Here is a 16,177-nt window from a genome sequence, read left to right on the forward strand (position 1 = left end):
TTACCCATTTAAGAAATGCACACACATTGCTTCTTATTGGTGAAATCCATTGTCATATGGCCATTAACGCTATTAAACAAATTATGCTGTGAACCTTGGCCACATGGATCAAGGTAAACTGCACAGTACCATTAAGCAGCTTGTCCCAATGACAATACTGTTAAACTGGTTTATGGGCCACTGTTGCAGAAAATCTCACTTCAGACAGGATGAGCTTATGTTTCTGTAAGTAGGTGGCCACCATTTACATTTGCAAACAGCCCGGCCAGGCATTTTCAGGATAGAAAAGCATTTTTTACCAAAATAAGATTAGTCACTTCTGATGAGAGGTTTGGATTAATAGCTTTGATTAATAGAATAGCTTTGACCAAGGAGGATTTATTCAATATCATTTTACCTCATTCTTGCTAAAACATTACATGCATGTGAGCCATATGCTACATGGATCAGTGTGCAATGACAATGGCAGATTAATCTCAGACTTACTGTAAACTGGGGTTTTTATCTTCGCTCAGTTCCAGTCTAACAGTTTCTGAGAAATAAAAAGCATTGTTGTCTTTCACAGAACTGTTTACTTTATATAACAGTTTGCTTTTTGATCCTGGTTTAACATGCTCATGTGCCTACAGTATAGTGTGCTTCAGACCAAAGGACTGGCTGGTGAAACAAGCAGGGCAGATATAATTATATGCAATAAATATTTTAAAAATAAACTGATGGATATGGTTGGTGGCTGTAGACAGCTGTCCAACATGAATGATTAATTTAGTGCCCAGGTAATGTCTTCATATCCAGCATAGCAAGTCGCATTCAAACATTCAGATGGCTCAACATCTGTTCTGTAGGAGATTATTAACACACTGCAGACTTTAATTAAATATGCATGGGGTATCTAAAATATGCCATGCAAATAATCCCTGTAAATTTTGATATCCCATCTAAAAGACACTTCTCATTCTCTTCAGCTTTAATACACAAACTTGCATGTGCAAGTTTTATGTATAATTTTAACATTTTTTTAACATGTTCGTGTAAATTCTACAATTTGTGAGGCTTTCAATGACCGTTAGTTGTCAGACAAATGTATTAAGAATATTCAGCTCCTTTGATTACATCTTTGGCTAACAAAACTGCTTCTATTGAAGTAATAAATTAAGATATTAAGAGCAAGTCTTTACCAAAAGAGACTGAACGTCAACTAGCAGGTGGCTCAATTATAATGAATTGGGTGTTACAAATAATTAAGTGTTTGAATGCCAGTATTTTTTCTCAGTTTAACCCTGGATGTTTGTTTGTTTAACTATAAAGTTGGTCAACTTGGGAAAGCGGTGTATGCAGATGGTTCTAGAATGTCTGATTGACTCCTCCCGGCGTCACAGCTGAAGCTTGGTGAAGGTAAAGGGCGACTTGTTGAATGAGGATACTGTGGATACCCTTTCCATACACTGCACTGTTGATTCACAGGGAACAATTACGCTCCAACGAAACTAATTTTTAAGAACAATTCCATCTGGCAAATTTGCGTTTCGTGTTTATTCTGTAATTCTGTAACAGATTTTAAGCCATGCCACACTGATAAGCTGCCTTAAGCTTAACCGTGGATTACTAAGAGTTCTCCAGCGACGAAAATCCAAAAGTAATCGCAGATTAATTTTGTATCTTGTTATCTGTAACTTTAATCAATGGTTTTGACTGTCGAACTAATGCGTGCCAGAAAGTGTTTGTTTCTTCTGATCTAATGCGAGGTGTTTTGAATGTGACTGTCCCTTTGACCGCATATCATTTCAAAATGTTCAGCTGTGCAACCTTAAATATATTGTGTGTTAGTCAGCTCAGTTGTATAACAACCAATCAAATTTAAGTTTCAGTAGGCCTATATATTACCCAGATATTTTTTTTTCTCTTAAAAACGCGTTGAAGAAGTAAACTTTCGGTTCCTTGTACATTTACAAAACGTGCTCCTTAAAGCGCTTTGGTTGATTTTTGTGCTCAGTTCGTGTGTAAATAGAGGTTCATATTTGCAGTGAACACGATATTCAACCAATTAACTAATCCGGATGAACAAAGACGTCTCGTTACTTGTCTACGGGGCGCGAGATTAGTGCTTTTGTTTGCAGTTATTAGTATGCCAACACCTGTAGCCTAGAAAAGATAATGTTTAAAGCTTGCCTTGGAGCAATGCGGTTTTTAACATCGTTCCAAAAGCATTTTACTATAGCAACGATATTTTTTTCTAATACCCAATTAATCACTAATGATAAATCTGCAGACATCACCACCTTTTAACTGTACGCATTAATCTTTAATGTAAGACAGTAGTGGTGTGCCCACTGGAGAGAAGGCCATTAAGCGTTAAGCCCAGGATAAACAGACAATTAGGCCAAGTGAATTAACTTGTTTGTGGCATTAATTACACGCTTTATGCAAACAAAAAAAAACTTGTGAAAGAATGTTATTTGACTCAGGCCTAACAAGCCGATCTTGTTTCCTACTGACATTTTATCTTGCGTTTCAATTTGATAAAGAGGCGAAATAACTAATAATAATTACGCGGAATACTCATTATGTTGTAGGCTAATAAAAACGTTTATTTAAATGTTTTAAATGTATTTAAAAGCGTCATGAAAATTTCAGATTGAACAAAAAGCCTAGATGCTTATGTAAAATAAATCAAATTAATTAATTTAAAAATAAAAACATGATTTAATTTTACAAATAAGTGCCAATGTTTTTGAGGATCGTTTCCTATTAATTCAAATGCTATTTTGTCTTTTAGATGTAAAAAGATTTAGACCATTTATTATGTTTACGCATTTTCAATTGCATTTTCCTTTGGGGGAAAAAAGTACATGTGCACTAATAACTGTTAAGTAAATTTTCATCTTTTTAATTAAAAAATCGCGGTCTTTCTAATTTAAATGTTTGGTAAATAGCGGTGGATTATTTATCTGTTGACTAGCTGGCAAACTTTCACACCCACACAAGAAAGCAGACTTTTTTCAGACAATTTTCCACCTATTAAACCTCCTACCGTCGAGTGAACCGGCGCACTATTCGCCTGCTTGAAAACATCCCGCAGTGACTGGCCAGTTCTGATTGGAGCGACGATAAAACTCTGAGCGCGAAGCGAATATGGAGATGGAGCGCGCACTGGCTAATGACGGGCAAGCTTGACAGTGATTGGCAGGGCTGCCATGACAACCACAGCACGACACCAGGAAGACCAATAGAAAAGCGAAACAAAATGTTTCACCGTTGCACTCGAAATTGATTAAGGGTAGATATTACGCGTTCGGTGGCACTGCAGCGATAGCAGCGCAAACACGACGTCAGGTTTGCCGTCTTTTCCCGTCTATTTATCTGTGTCCGGCGACTCCATGGTTTTCAGGTCTCCTTTAGAGCTTTATCCCTCACATATTTTCCTGCCCAATTTTGCGGATCGCCCTCTGCTTCTAGCGGGCAGCGTCCCCAGAGCGAGATCCCCGGAGGACTTACCGATGTTTCAACTGCCCACCCTAAACTTCTCGGCGGAACAGGTGGCCAGCGTGTGTGAGACGTTGGAGGAAACCGGGGACATCGAGAGACTCGGACGTTTCCTTTGGTCCTTGCCCGTGGCACCTGGAGCATGCGATGCCATCAACAAGCACGAGTCCATCCAGCGAGCCCGAGCGGTGGTCGCGTATCACACCGGAAGCTTCCGTGAATTGTACCACATCCTGGAAAACCACAAGTTCACCAAAGACTCTCATGGAAAGCTGCAAGCGATGTGGCTCGAAGCGCACTACCAAGAGGCAGAGAAGCTGCGCGGTCGTCCCCTCGGACCCGTTGATAAATACCGGGTCCGCAAGAAGTTCCCAATGCCACGAACCATCTGGGATGGCGAACAGAAGACGCACTGTTTCAAGGAACGGACTCGCGGCTTGTTGAGGGAGTGGTACCTACAGGACCCTTACCCCAATCCGAGCAAGAAAAGGGAACTGGCACAAGCCACTGGACTGACTCCCACTCAAGTAGGCAATTGGTTTAAAAATCGAAGGCAAAGAGACAGAGCGGCAGCTGCCAAAAACAGGTCAGTTTTAATGGGTTGAATTCGGGAAGGAAATAAAACGAATACTTGCGTAGATATAAATGCAATTTATAAACTTCAATAGACAGTAAATGCTGTCACACAATCTGCACGATGTGCTAGATCGTGGTTGAAAGAAATCGAAGAAAATTACTTTATTTTAAAAACCAACAAAGGCATTTTGCTTTTGTAGCATACATATTTCAGACATTTTATTGGATTGAAATGTTAACGCATTAGAATACGTGTTATTTTATTTGGTGTTTTTGAATGTAAAATAATGGCTAAATGTGGAGTTCTTAGGAATAGGAAAATATGAAAATAATCATGACAGCACAACAGCAAAAATCAATTTGCAGTTTTGTAATGTTAACTGATTTTATTTTTTCACCCAGAAACAATTACATTTTCACCTCCTATGTGAATAAAAATATCCCCGTATATATAGCTAATAAAATATACATGTTTTGAAAAATGTTTATTTGGCAGTGCATTGCCATAAAGTTTTCTTTAATTGCAAAATAAAATTAGCTAAAAACAAACACAAATAATTTTCATGTAGTGTAAACTGATATAATCTAATCAAATGTATGTCATTAAATATGGCTAGTGCTTATTATTTATCATTATAATTAATAGAAATTAATGTTTAAGAAAAATATAAGCTTGCATATAATTATAAACATCCTTAGGCCTGGGCTATATAAAAATGGACTAAATTGCTTTTAACTCTTATTGGTGTGATCTCACATTTCACAAAAGTAAAAATCAGGATTGTTATTATTAGAGACACTGTAACCCGTCGAATTCGAACAATACCGTGTGTGGTGTATGTATTATATTGCGTAAATAATCTTATGTTCTATATACTTGTGTTTTTAGGCTTCAGCACCACGGGTTGGGTCAAAGCGGCCTGCGCTCCATGTCAGAGTCCGGGTGCACACCGCACAGCTCGGCCGAGTCCCCGTGCGCGGCCGCCAGCCCCACTACCAGCGTCTCCAGTATGAATGAACGAGGCGACGGTGGGACCATTCTCTCAGTTACTGACAGTGACTCTGATTTTGATGTATGATGCACCGTCAGTCAAATATGGAACATTTTTACCCAGAGAAAAAGGAACTTGTGAGAAATGTGGGTAACATGGGGGCCGGCCATTTTGCCACCTTGTGTTCGACAAAAGGAGAAAGCATGCTGTTTTTCCAGCGCTTCAACGGATTGACGCCCTTTCCTTTCATTTTCAAGGCCTACACGACCATATTGCATGTTCATTTGTGAATATTTTGCATTTATAAAAGGCATTTATGAAGTGGAGTCTGAGAAAGTAGAACTTGATGCTCAATGAAATGAGTGAACCGGAGAGACAATTTTGTTATTTTGTGTTTATCAGACAATCGTTGAAGTCAAAAGCACCTTTATTCCCCCTTCGTCTTTTACTCGACAACAGATGTTAATACTAATTTTATCTCGAGATTTATATTGAATTGTCAATGTATGATTCTGAAGTTTCCCTTAGGTCTAGGCTTGTCTAGATATGCTTGTATGATACCGCAATTACGCCACTCTCTTTCCTGCAGATTTCTTTATGTTGTGTCCATAAAGCGTGAGTAACTGTCTGTTAAGTGCTTGGAGATTTTAAGTGTATTCATTCTGCTCGTTTTTATACTGTAAATGGGTTAATAGCGCTGAAAACACAGTGTTATGGGTCACTTTTATGCAAATAAATATAATTTAATATAATGACTATCAGAGTATTTGTTTATTTAATGAGTTGGCATTGTGGCATTTTGTAAAAAAAAATCGCTATTCTGTAGGCATTAGTTTCTTGTTCGTTTTTATTTTTTTATTTTAGGAGTGTCTTAATCATTTATCTTATAGTTAAAGTGTTAAACAGCACTCAGAAAATAGAGTCAAAGAACAGGCGTTGTTATTGCTTTCGTTCTTTTATTTCTTTAATTTTAAAAGTTCGTTCCATTTGACCTATTATTAGCTATTATTATTATTATTATTATTATTATTATTAATAATAATAATAATAATAATAATAATAATAATATTATTATTATTTTGAAGTAATGGGATTGTTCAATGTCGCAAACGAGTTTAAAATGACACGAATTATATTTAACCTAAATCTGAATAAATTAAGTAGTTATAGCTTAGCTACGTGTTGCCAATGCGCATGTATTTATTTTCCGTATTGATAATTGATGAAAATGTTTTATGCTTTAGGCAGAGAAAAATAGAAAATATTCATAAAACAGTAGGAAACTATACATCTTTATTTATTTTATTTATTTATTGTTCTTATTATTATTATTGTTGTTGTTGTTATTATTAGGCCTGTTGCAATTTACACCCGCTTAATTTTTGGTGAATGTATAGCCTACAATGTAGGCAAGAAAAAAATACTGACAAATAAAATTAATTAATACATTACAAAGTTTAGACTGTTATTTTTTAAAGAAAAAAAATACAAATAAAATAAAAATAAAGGGAAAAAAGAAAACTGATCATCAAAGTCTGACGTGTTAGACGACAAAAGAGAAAAACAATTTTGATCATGAATTGTAAAACATTTTGGGGGACTATGTACACATTTTATTATTGTATTTTTTTTACAGTAGAAATAAACGCAGATGAACTACATTATTGTCAAACAAAAATGAAGGTGCATGTTGACAAGTCAACTAACGTTTATACGAAATAAAATAATAAAGTTGTATTATTTTATTTTTAGTAGCCTACTCACTAGTGGCTTATGTTAACCAGGTAATCAAAAACATACTCGCCGGTTCGTGAAGGAAATACACTAGTGCCACCACAATACTTAGGCTACATATGATCATATCAAATGTAATCACCTCAGTTTTCAAACGTCATTTATCTGTCTAATAATGCCATCATTCAGTTTCAGTCTTCTCTCTTACTACTACCATAAGGCTAAATAACAAGAGGATGGTTTGTTTGTAGTGTCCTAATAGCATTCCATATAAGAGAAAGAGTGTGTCGTTTACTGTGAGAGGATTTCTGTTCCCTCTTCTCCCCTTTGATTTGATCGCTTAACTGAGCACAACTTTTTATTCGTGTCTATTCACGCGGCAGTTCCCCTTGACCTGCATTCAGTGTGCTGCATTGAACTGCGCTATAAAATAATCTAGACGCGAGGCGCCTCTTTAGTACAAGTGCAATTCCAATGCTACATTTAAAAATGTTAAAAATAAATTTAGTAAAAAAAAAATACTAAATGTGATTATTGCAGAGTTAGCTAGCCTACCTGTAGCTATCTAAGTCTATTTAAGATTTTCTGCTTAATTCGATGAGTAGCCTAGCCAATATTAAATTAATCAAAAAACAAATCAACCAACGTGGGAAAATTTTGCCAATTCGATTACAAATAATAGCTACATCTGTGTAAATATACGCGTTTCACTAGCGTTCTTAAACAACATTTCAGCAACCACTCAACAAGCTCTGCAACAAAAGTTTCTGTCGCCTGAGGATGCAGCCACAGCAACAGCACGCCAACAGAACGACTTCCGTCTAGATCAATATCAGACGGTAAGTCCATAAAACATGAGCAGTGCTTGTTATTATCACTTATTATAGATTTAGATACCACAACATGTATTATCACAAAAAATGTTGTTTTAAAGATCTTAAAGGCCTATCAGTTTGCTAACTGTGTTGGGGCCGCATCAGATTTTTTGCGCGTGACTGAGGAACCTTTTCAGCCTGAGTTGAAAAAAAAAAAAAAAAATTAATGAACGCCTGTAACAAGCCGTTTGACCTTAACTTGCATATGGGATCACGGCCTCTACGCTCTTTAGGTAGGCCCACTGGTTGACGAAAGTGCCTTTTGATTCTCATAAAATATTTCTAAGTATCAATACTTTTGTGACAGCATTGCATTTACCTTAAAAAAAACGCTTTCGGTTTGTGTGATTCTATTCTTAATCTTTAGATACCAGTTCCCCCCAGCTCACAGTACATCCCAAACATGCTTATATAGATGCACACATTCTAATCTAAAGCTATGACGCTTACACGGGTGACAAAGCTGCCACATTAAACAATTTGATTTAAGTGTGAGTTTGACAGTAATTGTTTGACTGCAATGTAACGCTGTACGAAGTTCATATGTCGACAAACCTGTCATGAACTTTTCTTACAGTAGGAAGCCTTAACGTCTTATTCATATTCTTATGTCGCCATCATGCGGTGACTATTAGATAAAACAATCTGAGCTGTGAAATTTTTAAGCCTACTTGTATGATAATGATTGTTATATATAAGGTTTATAATATATATGTGACCCTGGACCACAAAACCAGTCTTAAGTGTCTATTTTTCGAAGATTTATACAAAAAAAAAAAAAAAAAAAATAAGCTGAATAAATAAGCTTTCCATTTATGTATGGTTTGTTAGGATAGGACAATATTTGGCTGAGATACAACTATTTGTAAATATGGAAACTGAGGGTGCAAAAAATAAAAAAATATTAAGAAAAACACCTTTGAAGTTGTCCAAATGAAGTCCTAAGCAATTGCATTTTATATAAATATGCATATTAATAATCAAAAATAAAATTTTGATATATTTACAGTATGAAATATGCAAAATATCTTCATGGAACAGGATCTTTACTTAATATACTAATGATTTTTGGCATAAAAGAAAAATCAATAATTTTGACCCATACAATGTATTTTTAGAAATCACTACAAATATACCCCTGCAACTTAAGACTGGTTTTGTGGTCCAGGATCACATATAATGTGTCTTATAATGTGTCTTATATAAATCATGTAAACAAAAACAGAAATTGAATAGTTTATCTGGTGCAATAATATTTACATTGTTGTGTTGTAACAAATAACATCTTTGTTTAAAAGAAGCTGAAAATTTTCAATGAACTCCGGGTTGTAACTCTGGCACTACTTAAAACATAAAAGACTGCAATTAAACATGCATTTTCCATTTTATTGGGTTGAAATTAATGAAGTTTTGAAGTCAGCCTTGAAACAAAAAGAAAGTTACAAATTTTAAAAGTTAACCCTCTATGGTACGCATTATGTTCTAACCATGAAATATTTTTTTAAATACGTTTTTATTACATGAAATAGCTTCAATTATACAAATCCAAAAAAAAAAATGTAAAAAATTTTTTTTGGGGGGTATTTAGGAAAACGTTGCCATATGGCAACAGTGTACCACAATGGAAAATGACCAAAAAAGTAGTTTTTCTATTAAACTATGATTATCTTTTCTATTTAAATTGACATTTCTTTTAGATATTGATAGATTTTTATACTTGGAACTTATGCAAACCAAAAGTAAGTAGGTTCCTATCATTTAACCTTCAAAATAGTACTTAAAAGTATTATAATAATGCTTGCAAACGGACAAAAAATTCGCTTTTGTACCATATATGCATATCAAATTCATCAACTTTTTATTGTTTTACATCCACAAAGATTCCAACAAAAAAAACAAGTCTTTTTGAAAGTATTTTATACAAGTTAAGTAAATGTATGGTAGCATGGAACATGCACTAATACCACGTAGAACATGAAAACATAAAATTCAGGTATTACGATAGGGGGCTCCCTGAAGTAAAGTGAAAAGTGAAAGTTGTGACATTTGCCAAGTATGGTAACCCATACTCGGAATTGGTGCTCTGCATTTAACTCATCCAAGTGCACACACACAGCAGTGAGAAGTGAACACACCGTGAACACACACCCAGAGCAGTGGGCAGCTATATATCCAGCGCCCGGGGAGCAACTGGGGGGTTCAGTGCCTTGCTCAAGGGCACTTCAGCCATGGGTATTGAGGGTGGAAGAGAGCGCTGTTCATTCACTCTCCACCCACCGACAACTCCTACCAGCACCGAGACTCAAACTGGTCACCTTTGGGTAACTAGTACAACACTCTGACTTTTAGGCCACAGTTGCCCCTCAGTGTGGGTTTTCCCAGTCCATCACTGTGCACATGTCTCAGTCCAACTCAAGTCACATTTTATGACATCCCATGAAACTGCAAAAAGCAGTTCCTTTCTGCTGTGATGCAAAGGTGCAAGTCACATTTGCTGCACTTCATGGGGACGATTCCCCTTCAGCCAGGGTATTTGCACTTCCCTTTATTCTCCATGACAGGCCAACTCTGCACACTTCCTATTGCCCTTTCCATAAAATATAGCTGTATTCATTTTCTGAAATGAAGACATAATTTTGTTATTTATACATAAATACAACTATACTACAATAAACACTTCAAATCATTAAATAACTGTGATAATTTTATTGATGCTACTATCTATAAAAAATCCCAATGGGGAAATACATTACTGCAATTTCACTGTGGTACAGTGTTGCCATATGGCAACACACCTATTTTTCCATAGTGGTACAGAGTTGCCATATGGCAACCTTGATATTTTCTTAATTTACAGTAAAACTATGTTAGACAAAATTGATTTATGAATGAAAATATCTAATTTACTTACCAAAGATGTTGCAGTTGAAAATCCCCCTTGAGAAAAGATGTTTAGAAATTAGGTTAATGGAGCAATTTCTAGAGCACTTCAACAGGTGTGTTCTGTGTGAGGGTGACAGTGGAAAAAGGAGTTTTGGGAGGACATTCAGTTGTCATGTGACTTAAAAACAGCACATCATTGGCTACCTTAAGGCCTACCCTTTTAATACCCATAATGTTATATATCGTAGTTTTTTCAGAATAACAAGGAAATGAGTATAAATTAATTGTTGCCATATGGCAACTCCGTACCATAGAGGGTTAAGTTAGTTTTAAAATGTTTGATTAGAGAAATAGTTTTATTTAAAGTTATTAAAATAAAAATCTAAATATTTTATCCTTGCTGATTTGTCTGCTTATCATCTCTGCTTCCATAACTTTAAGCCTAGGCTTACTTTGATGATAATAATAGTCTTTTCCGGTAGAAAGATGATACATTCTTGCTTTCACAAGAAAACATATGTGAACGATATGTGTAAAAAAAAATATATTTGAATCTGAATCCTCTTCTTCCTTTTCAGATTCAGATCTCCTCCAGTAGGCCTGTAGCATGGCAGCCAAATGTTGCATGGTAATGCCATAATTGCACGGTGCTGAGATCTGCAGTAATCCACATCTCCACTTCGTTTGGATGATTTTGAAGCCGCTGTGATTTATTTATTTATTTATTTATTTATTGTTGTTGTTGTTGTTGTTTTATTAATCAACAATAGTTATCAAAAATAGTTACTTATTATTTTCACGCTGAAGAGACTTTTGGACATAACTGGCGAATATTTTACGTGATGATTTGAGGGAATCGTATTCATTATAATAATACAGGAAAATATTTAAATGATCTCAGTAGTGATTTGCAGCTTAATAGGTTTAGGCAGCTGCTTATAATTACATACCGTCACCAATAGGGGGCAGTATATGCTCATAAATTCTTTTTTTTTTCTTTTTTTTTTTTTTTTTTTTTTTTTTAAAGGAACAAAATACAAGTTAAACGAAAGTTGAAAAATATTATCTATAAAAAGTGAAATTTTGTTTTATTTTTCCATTAGTTTCATAGCTGTTTTAGTTTTTAAGTAAAATCAAAGTTGTGCTAAAATTACAACTTGCAATGATAGGTTTTTCTACCGCACTGAATGTGATTACCGATTAAAAAATTATGAAGACCTAATAAAATTATGAAGAATGACAAATTATTGCAGCAATCTGGAAAATAATCAATATATTGTTATAATAAAGATGAAAAGTGCTAAGTTTTTAGCATACTGCACTTTACCAGATAAAATATTTATAAATTGAACATGGACATCCATACCTTATAATATAAAGAAGATAGAAAATAAAAGGTTTATGTATCCAAACTTGACAAAGCGTTATGAAAGAAAATCCAAATAATTAAAGGGCCTGGTAAATACATTTTTTACATGCTGCCATAATGTTTCTAATATACTCATAATAACATTTAATAATGATTCATCAGAAAGATTCTGTCCGATCCGCTTTCGATGAAGCATATTAAAATTGACAGATACAGTGACCTGTAAATAAGACCATATGAACATATTGTTCAAGGAGACCACACATTTTGACTTGATTAAATATATATTTTATTAGTTCATTTTATAGCTAGACATATCAAAAACTATCCCTTGATTACATTGTATTGTTACAGTATTTTTATGGAAACAGTTTTCATATAGGCCCGTCATCTGGTAGTTTTTGGATTTTTTTTTTTGTCTAATGTACTACAAGCTTGACTAGGCTAATAAAATGTTTGGTACCCTATATGATAATGAAGCTAATAACTGGGGGGAAAGTCAAAGATGATGTGTTTTATTTCTTATGATCCAAGTTCCACCAGGCTGGCCGTCATTGAGTTGAGAAGGCCGTCGTGCATGGAGAAGTGGTGGTGGCTCTGAGTGTCTGAGCCGCTGACGGGAATGATGGAGGCGCTGGGGCCGGGCGGAGGCGCGAAGCTGTGCAGGGGTGGCAGACCTGAGCTGGAGGGCATCAGGATGGCTGGGCTCATGGAGGTGTGATCCGGGGTCGCTGTGGGAGATTTGTCGTCCTCTGAACTTTCACATAGAGATTGGTTTTCGTTCATGTGAGAGGTCAGTGTGTTGTGGCCGTTTGGATTTGCACCATCGTTTTCCCTGTTGGAGCAGATCATTCACATTCATTAGCGGGCCAGCAAAAACAACAACCACCGCTTAGTGATGGACATACAAACACCTGGACTGCGCATGACTAAATGTGGCAAATAAAATATGATACTTTTATTTTTCTTCATTAGGAGTAGCCTACATTATAGGCCTTTTAAAAGTTTTAAGCAAAAGCTATATTTATAATAATCATTTTTATATTTATGAACTTTACATTTAGAACAATACATTAACCATACCCTTTTTCAGCTCCGATTATTTTAAGTGAGTTGAGACTAAGATTTTTTTTTATTTTTCCAAATACACATTTACACAAATACTCAAGATTTTATGTATCAATATTTCAATACTATAAATAATATTAATACTTTTGTGTTTAGTTTTACTTCTTGTTATTTATTTATCTGGATTACTTTTCGTTATTTTTGTGTGGTCAAAGAATGACTTTATAGCGTCACTCATTAATTAAAAAGGCAGATGACACAAACCTCCTGCATTAATTGCCATGACACTGATGTCGTCAAATTAAACACATTAATAAAATGTTTTATTTGCAGTTATATATTTTCTTAAAGCCCAATTGTCTTAAAATCTTTGACATTCAGATTGTTATATGATAATTAAGAAAATTAATGATTTATTTTATGTCTTTATTCATGTCTTTATTCTACCCACAAGTACACCAATGAATGCAATTATTTTTATTTATTATTCTTTCCTTTTTTTCATTAATTATTATCATTATTATTATTTAGATGGCATCGGTCATTTTGGTGAGCATTCCTCTACAGAAAGATAGCTTGTTTAAAGTCTTGAGAGTAATAGTGTTCTTCCTACCTTTCCTTTACTTCTGCTGCACGGTCCCTCTGCCTCCTGTTCTTGAACCAGTTGCTGACCTGCGTCGTGGTGAGGCCCGTTGCCTCGGCCAGTTCTCTTTTCTCTCTCGGGGAAGGGTACGGGTTGTGAGTGTACCACTCCTTAAGCACACACCGGCTCTTCTCCTTAAAACAGTAGCTGGTTTCCTCTCCATCCCAGATGGAGCGAGGCAGCGGGAACTTTCTGCGCACGCGGTATTTTCCCACAGCGCCCAGAGGACGACCGCGCAATTTCTCCGCTTCGATATAGTGAGCTTTCAGCCAGAGCTGTTGCAGTTTGGGGTGGTTGTGCGGAGAAAACTGGTGGCTCTCTAATACTTTGTAGAGCTCCCTGAAGTTGCCCCGGTGGAAAGCTACCACGGCTTTCGCTTTCAATACGCTCTCGTTTTTGTGGAGGTGCTCACAAGCAGGTAAGGACCACAAAAAGCGTCCGAGACGTTCGATACTCCCACCTTGCTGAAGGACCTCACAGACGCAGGCAACCTGCTCTTGGGTAAATCCAAAAGTTGGTGGCATAGACATGGTTGAGGGCAATAAGTAACCTGGTGTCTTGTTGGTTTTTACGTTGGTTTTTAAGGCGATATCCACTTTGGAAACTCAAGCATCGAAGCTCCCCCTACTGAAGAATTTCAGTTCTTGATGTACATTTTCCATGAAAAAAATGGTCTAAAATCAGTTCAAAGTAAAAAACAAAAGCAAAACTAACAATTTGAGTCAGTGTGTTGCATTGCTCAATCCCTTAGTAGTAATATCATGACGCGCTAATCATTTCATTCTTACGCGCTCTCAGCGCGCAATAGATTCTTTCCTCGACTGTCCTTAGCTATCAGCCCGCCCTCTGGTTATCATATCTCTTACAGAGTGCCTAGTGTGTAAGGACGGCTAGCGCATCCTCATGGGGAGTCATACGGGCAAGTGTGGAGAGAAGCTGTAGCAGAATCTGACCCTGCCTCTTGGAGATAGAGTGGCTCTTGGATGTCATGCACCTCGGGGGAAGGAGTGCGCGCAACACACTCCAAAAACAGACACTCCTGTATTATAATCTCAGAATAAAGGGGGAAACCAATAGCTACACAGTGAAATGTTTTTGTTATCATTAACAAAAAGTTGTGTGGGGGAAACTATTGCCTTAAATGTCCTTTTGAATACTGTAGTTTCATTAATCTTCACTTGGTTGCATGGAAATGCATAGGCGACACGATGAAAATTTATTTTACGTCATTTTCTAAACTAATACAAAATCAGCAAAATATTTGTGCAAATATAAATATAAATTATATGTGAGAAACATAAAGTAAATGTGAAATATAAGTATATTGCTTCAAATGAATCGTTTTATTAGTGATGGATGGCGGGCACCAGAGGTTTGCTGGATTTATGTTTGTGACGAGAAGTCTCTGGTGTCGTGTATCTGACGAGTTATTTTGGAATGTAACGTGACTCCAGCGTACTTTTTCATATGGACATCGTAATTCTAGCATTTGGGTCCAGAGGGACACAGATATTTAGTAAATTCGTTTTATGGTGAGCTAATGTATATGCCAGCTCTCACCGAGTCATGAAAATATTTGATGTTAGCTTGCATATGAAAGCAAAACATATAAGACCTTTTTAGACTGAATGTGCTGTTCACTGGTGTTAATGTATTTAATTGCATTACAAAATATAGTAGTTATAAAACTATTACTGTAATATTAAATGGAATTAACATTCTTATATGTATATATATATAGGTTCTTTATTGTAATCTTATTGAAAAGCATCACTGTACTCCTACAATACTTTTCTCTGTCATTAACTCTACTCTAAATTCTCCTACTAAAATGGCCATGGTTACCCCGGTTCTCAAGAAGCCCTCTCTTGAGGCCTCTGTTCTAGAAAATTATCGGCCAATATCCACCTTGCCATTTATTTCAAAAGTAATGGAAAAAATTGTGCTCCTACAACTTCAGCCTTTTTTAACTGATAATCACATCTCTGAACAATTTAAATCTGGGTTCAAATCACTCCAAAGCACTGAAACTGCTCTTGTAAGAGTTTTAAATGATATTTCAATGACTACAGACTCTGGTGCTTCTGCTATCTTAGTGATGTTGGACTAGTCATCTGCCTTCAACACTGTTGATCATGAGATTCTTATTTCTTGTTTGGCATCTCATGTGGGATGGGTGGGTGGGGGGTTTAAACTGGTTTAAATCATTCTTAACAAACAGGAGATTTGTGGTTAAAAACTGGAAGTTTTCGCTCGACCCCAGGTAACCTAACTTGTGGAGTTCCTCAGGGTTCTGTCTTATGTCCTGCTCTCTTCTCTCTTTATCTTCTTCCTCTGGGCTCTATTTTTAGAAAACACAACATCTCTTTTCACTGTTATGCTGATGACCTACAAATTTACCTACCTTTGAGTAAGAAAACAAACTTTACAATTGATACTCTTACTGCTTGTCTTGCTGATGTTAAATCATGGCTTTCTATACACTTTCTGTTCTTGAACCCAGATAAAACCGAAGTTATTGTTTTTAGTCCCTCAGAAAATAGGGCAAGTATTC

At 36.0% G+C, this 16,177-nt stretch overlaps 2 protein-coding genes across 3 annotated transcripts; one reads left to right on the top strand and one right to left on the bottom strand.

The window, feature by feature from the left end:
• Nucleotides 1-1,272: 1,272 nt before the first annotated feature.
• On the top strand, nucleotides 1,273-5,807 carry LOC109062272 (homeobox protein SIX3-like). Of its 2 annotated transcripts, XM_042767680.1 has the most exons (3): nucleotides 1,273-1,395; nucleotides 3,457-4,069; nucleotides 4,949-5,807. In XM_042767680.1, exons 2-3 carry the CDS (start codon nucleotides 3,498-3,500, stop codon nucleotides 5,136-5,138), a joined length of 762 nt encoding a protein of 253 aa, XP_042623614.1. In that variant the 5' UTR covers nucleotides 1,273-1,395; nucleotides 3,457-3,497; the 3' UTR covers nucleotides 5,139-5,807. The 2 variants fall into 2 exon arrangements, with proteins under 2 accessions (XP_042623614.1, XP_042623612.1); XM_042767678.1 differs by lacking the exon at nucleotides 1,273-1,395 and having other exon boundaries at nucleotides 2,770-4,069.
• Nucleotides 5,808-12,184: 6,377 nt separating this feature from the next.
• On the bottom strand, nucleotides 12,185-14,589 carry LOC109062271 (homeobox protein SIX2-like). Its single transcript, XM_019079362.2, has 2 exons — nucleotides 13,594-14,589; nucleotides 12,185-12,747 (listed from the first exon to the last, which is right to left on the bottom strand). Exons 1-2 carry the CDS (start codon nucleotides 14,151-14,153, stop codon nucleotides 12,435-12,437), a joined length of 873 nt encoding a protein of 290 aa, XP_018934907.1. The 5' UTR covers nucleotides 14,154-14,589; the 3' UTR covers nucleotides 12,185-12,434.
• Between the last annotated feature and the right edge of the window lie 1,588 nt (nucleotides 14,590-16,177).

Source organism: Cyprinus carpio, chromosome A12, assembly GCF_018340385.1.
Source record: "Cyprinus carpio isolate SPL01 chromosome A12, ASM1834038v1, whole genome shotgun sequence".
Classification (NCBI taxonomy): domain Eukaryota; kingdom Metazoa; phylum Chordata; class Actinopteri; order Cypriniformes; family Cyprinidae; genus Cyprinus; species Cyprinus carpio.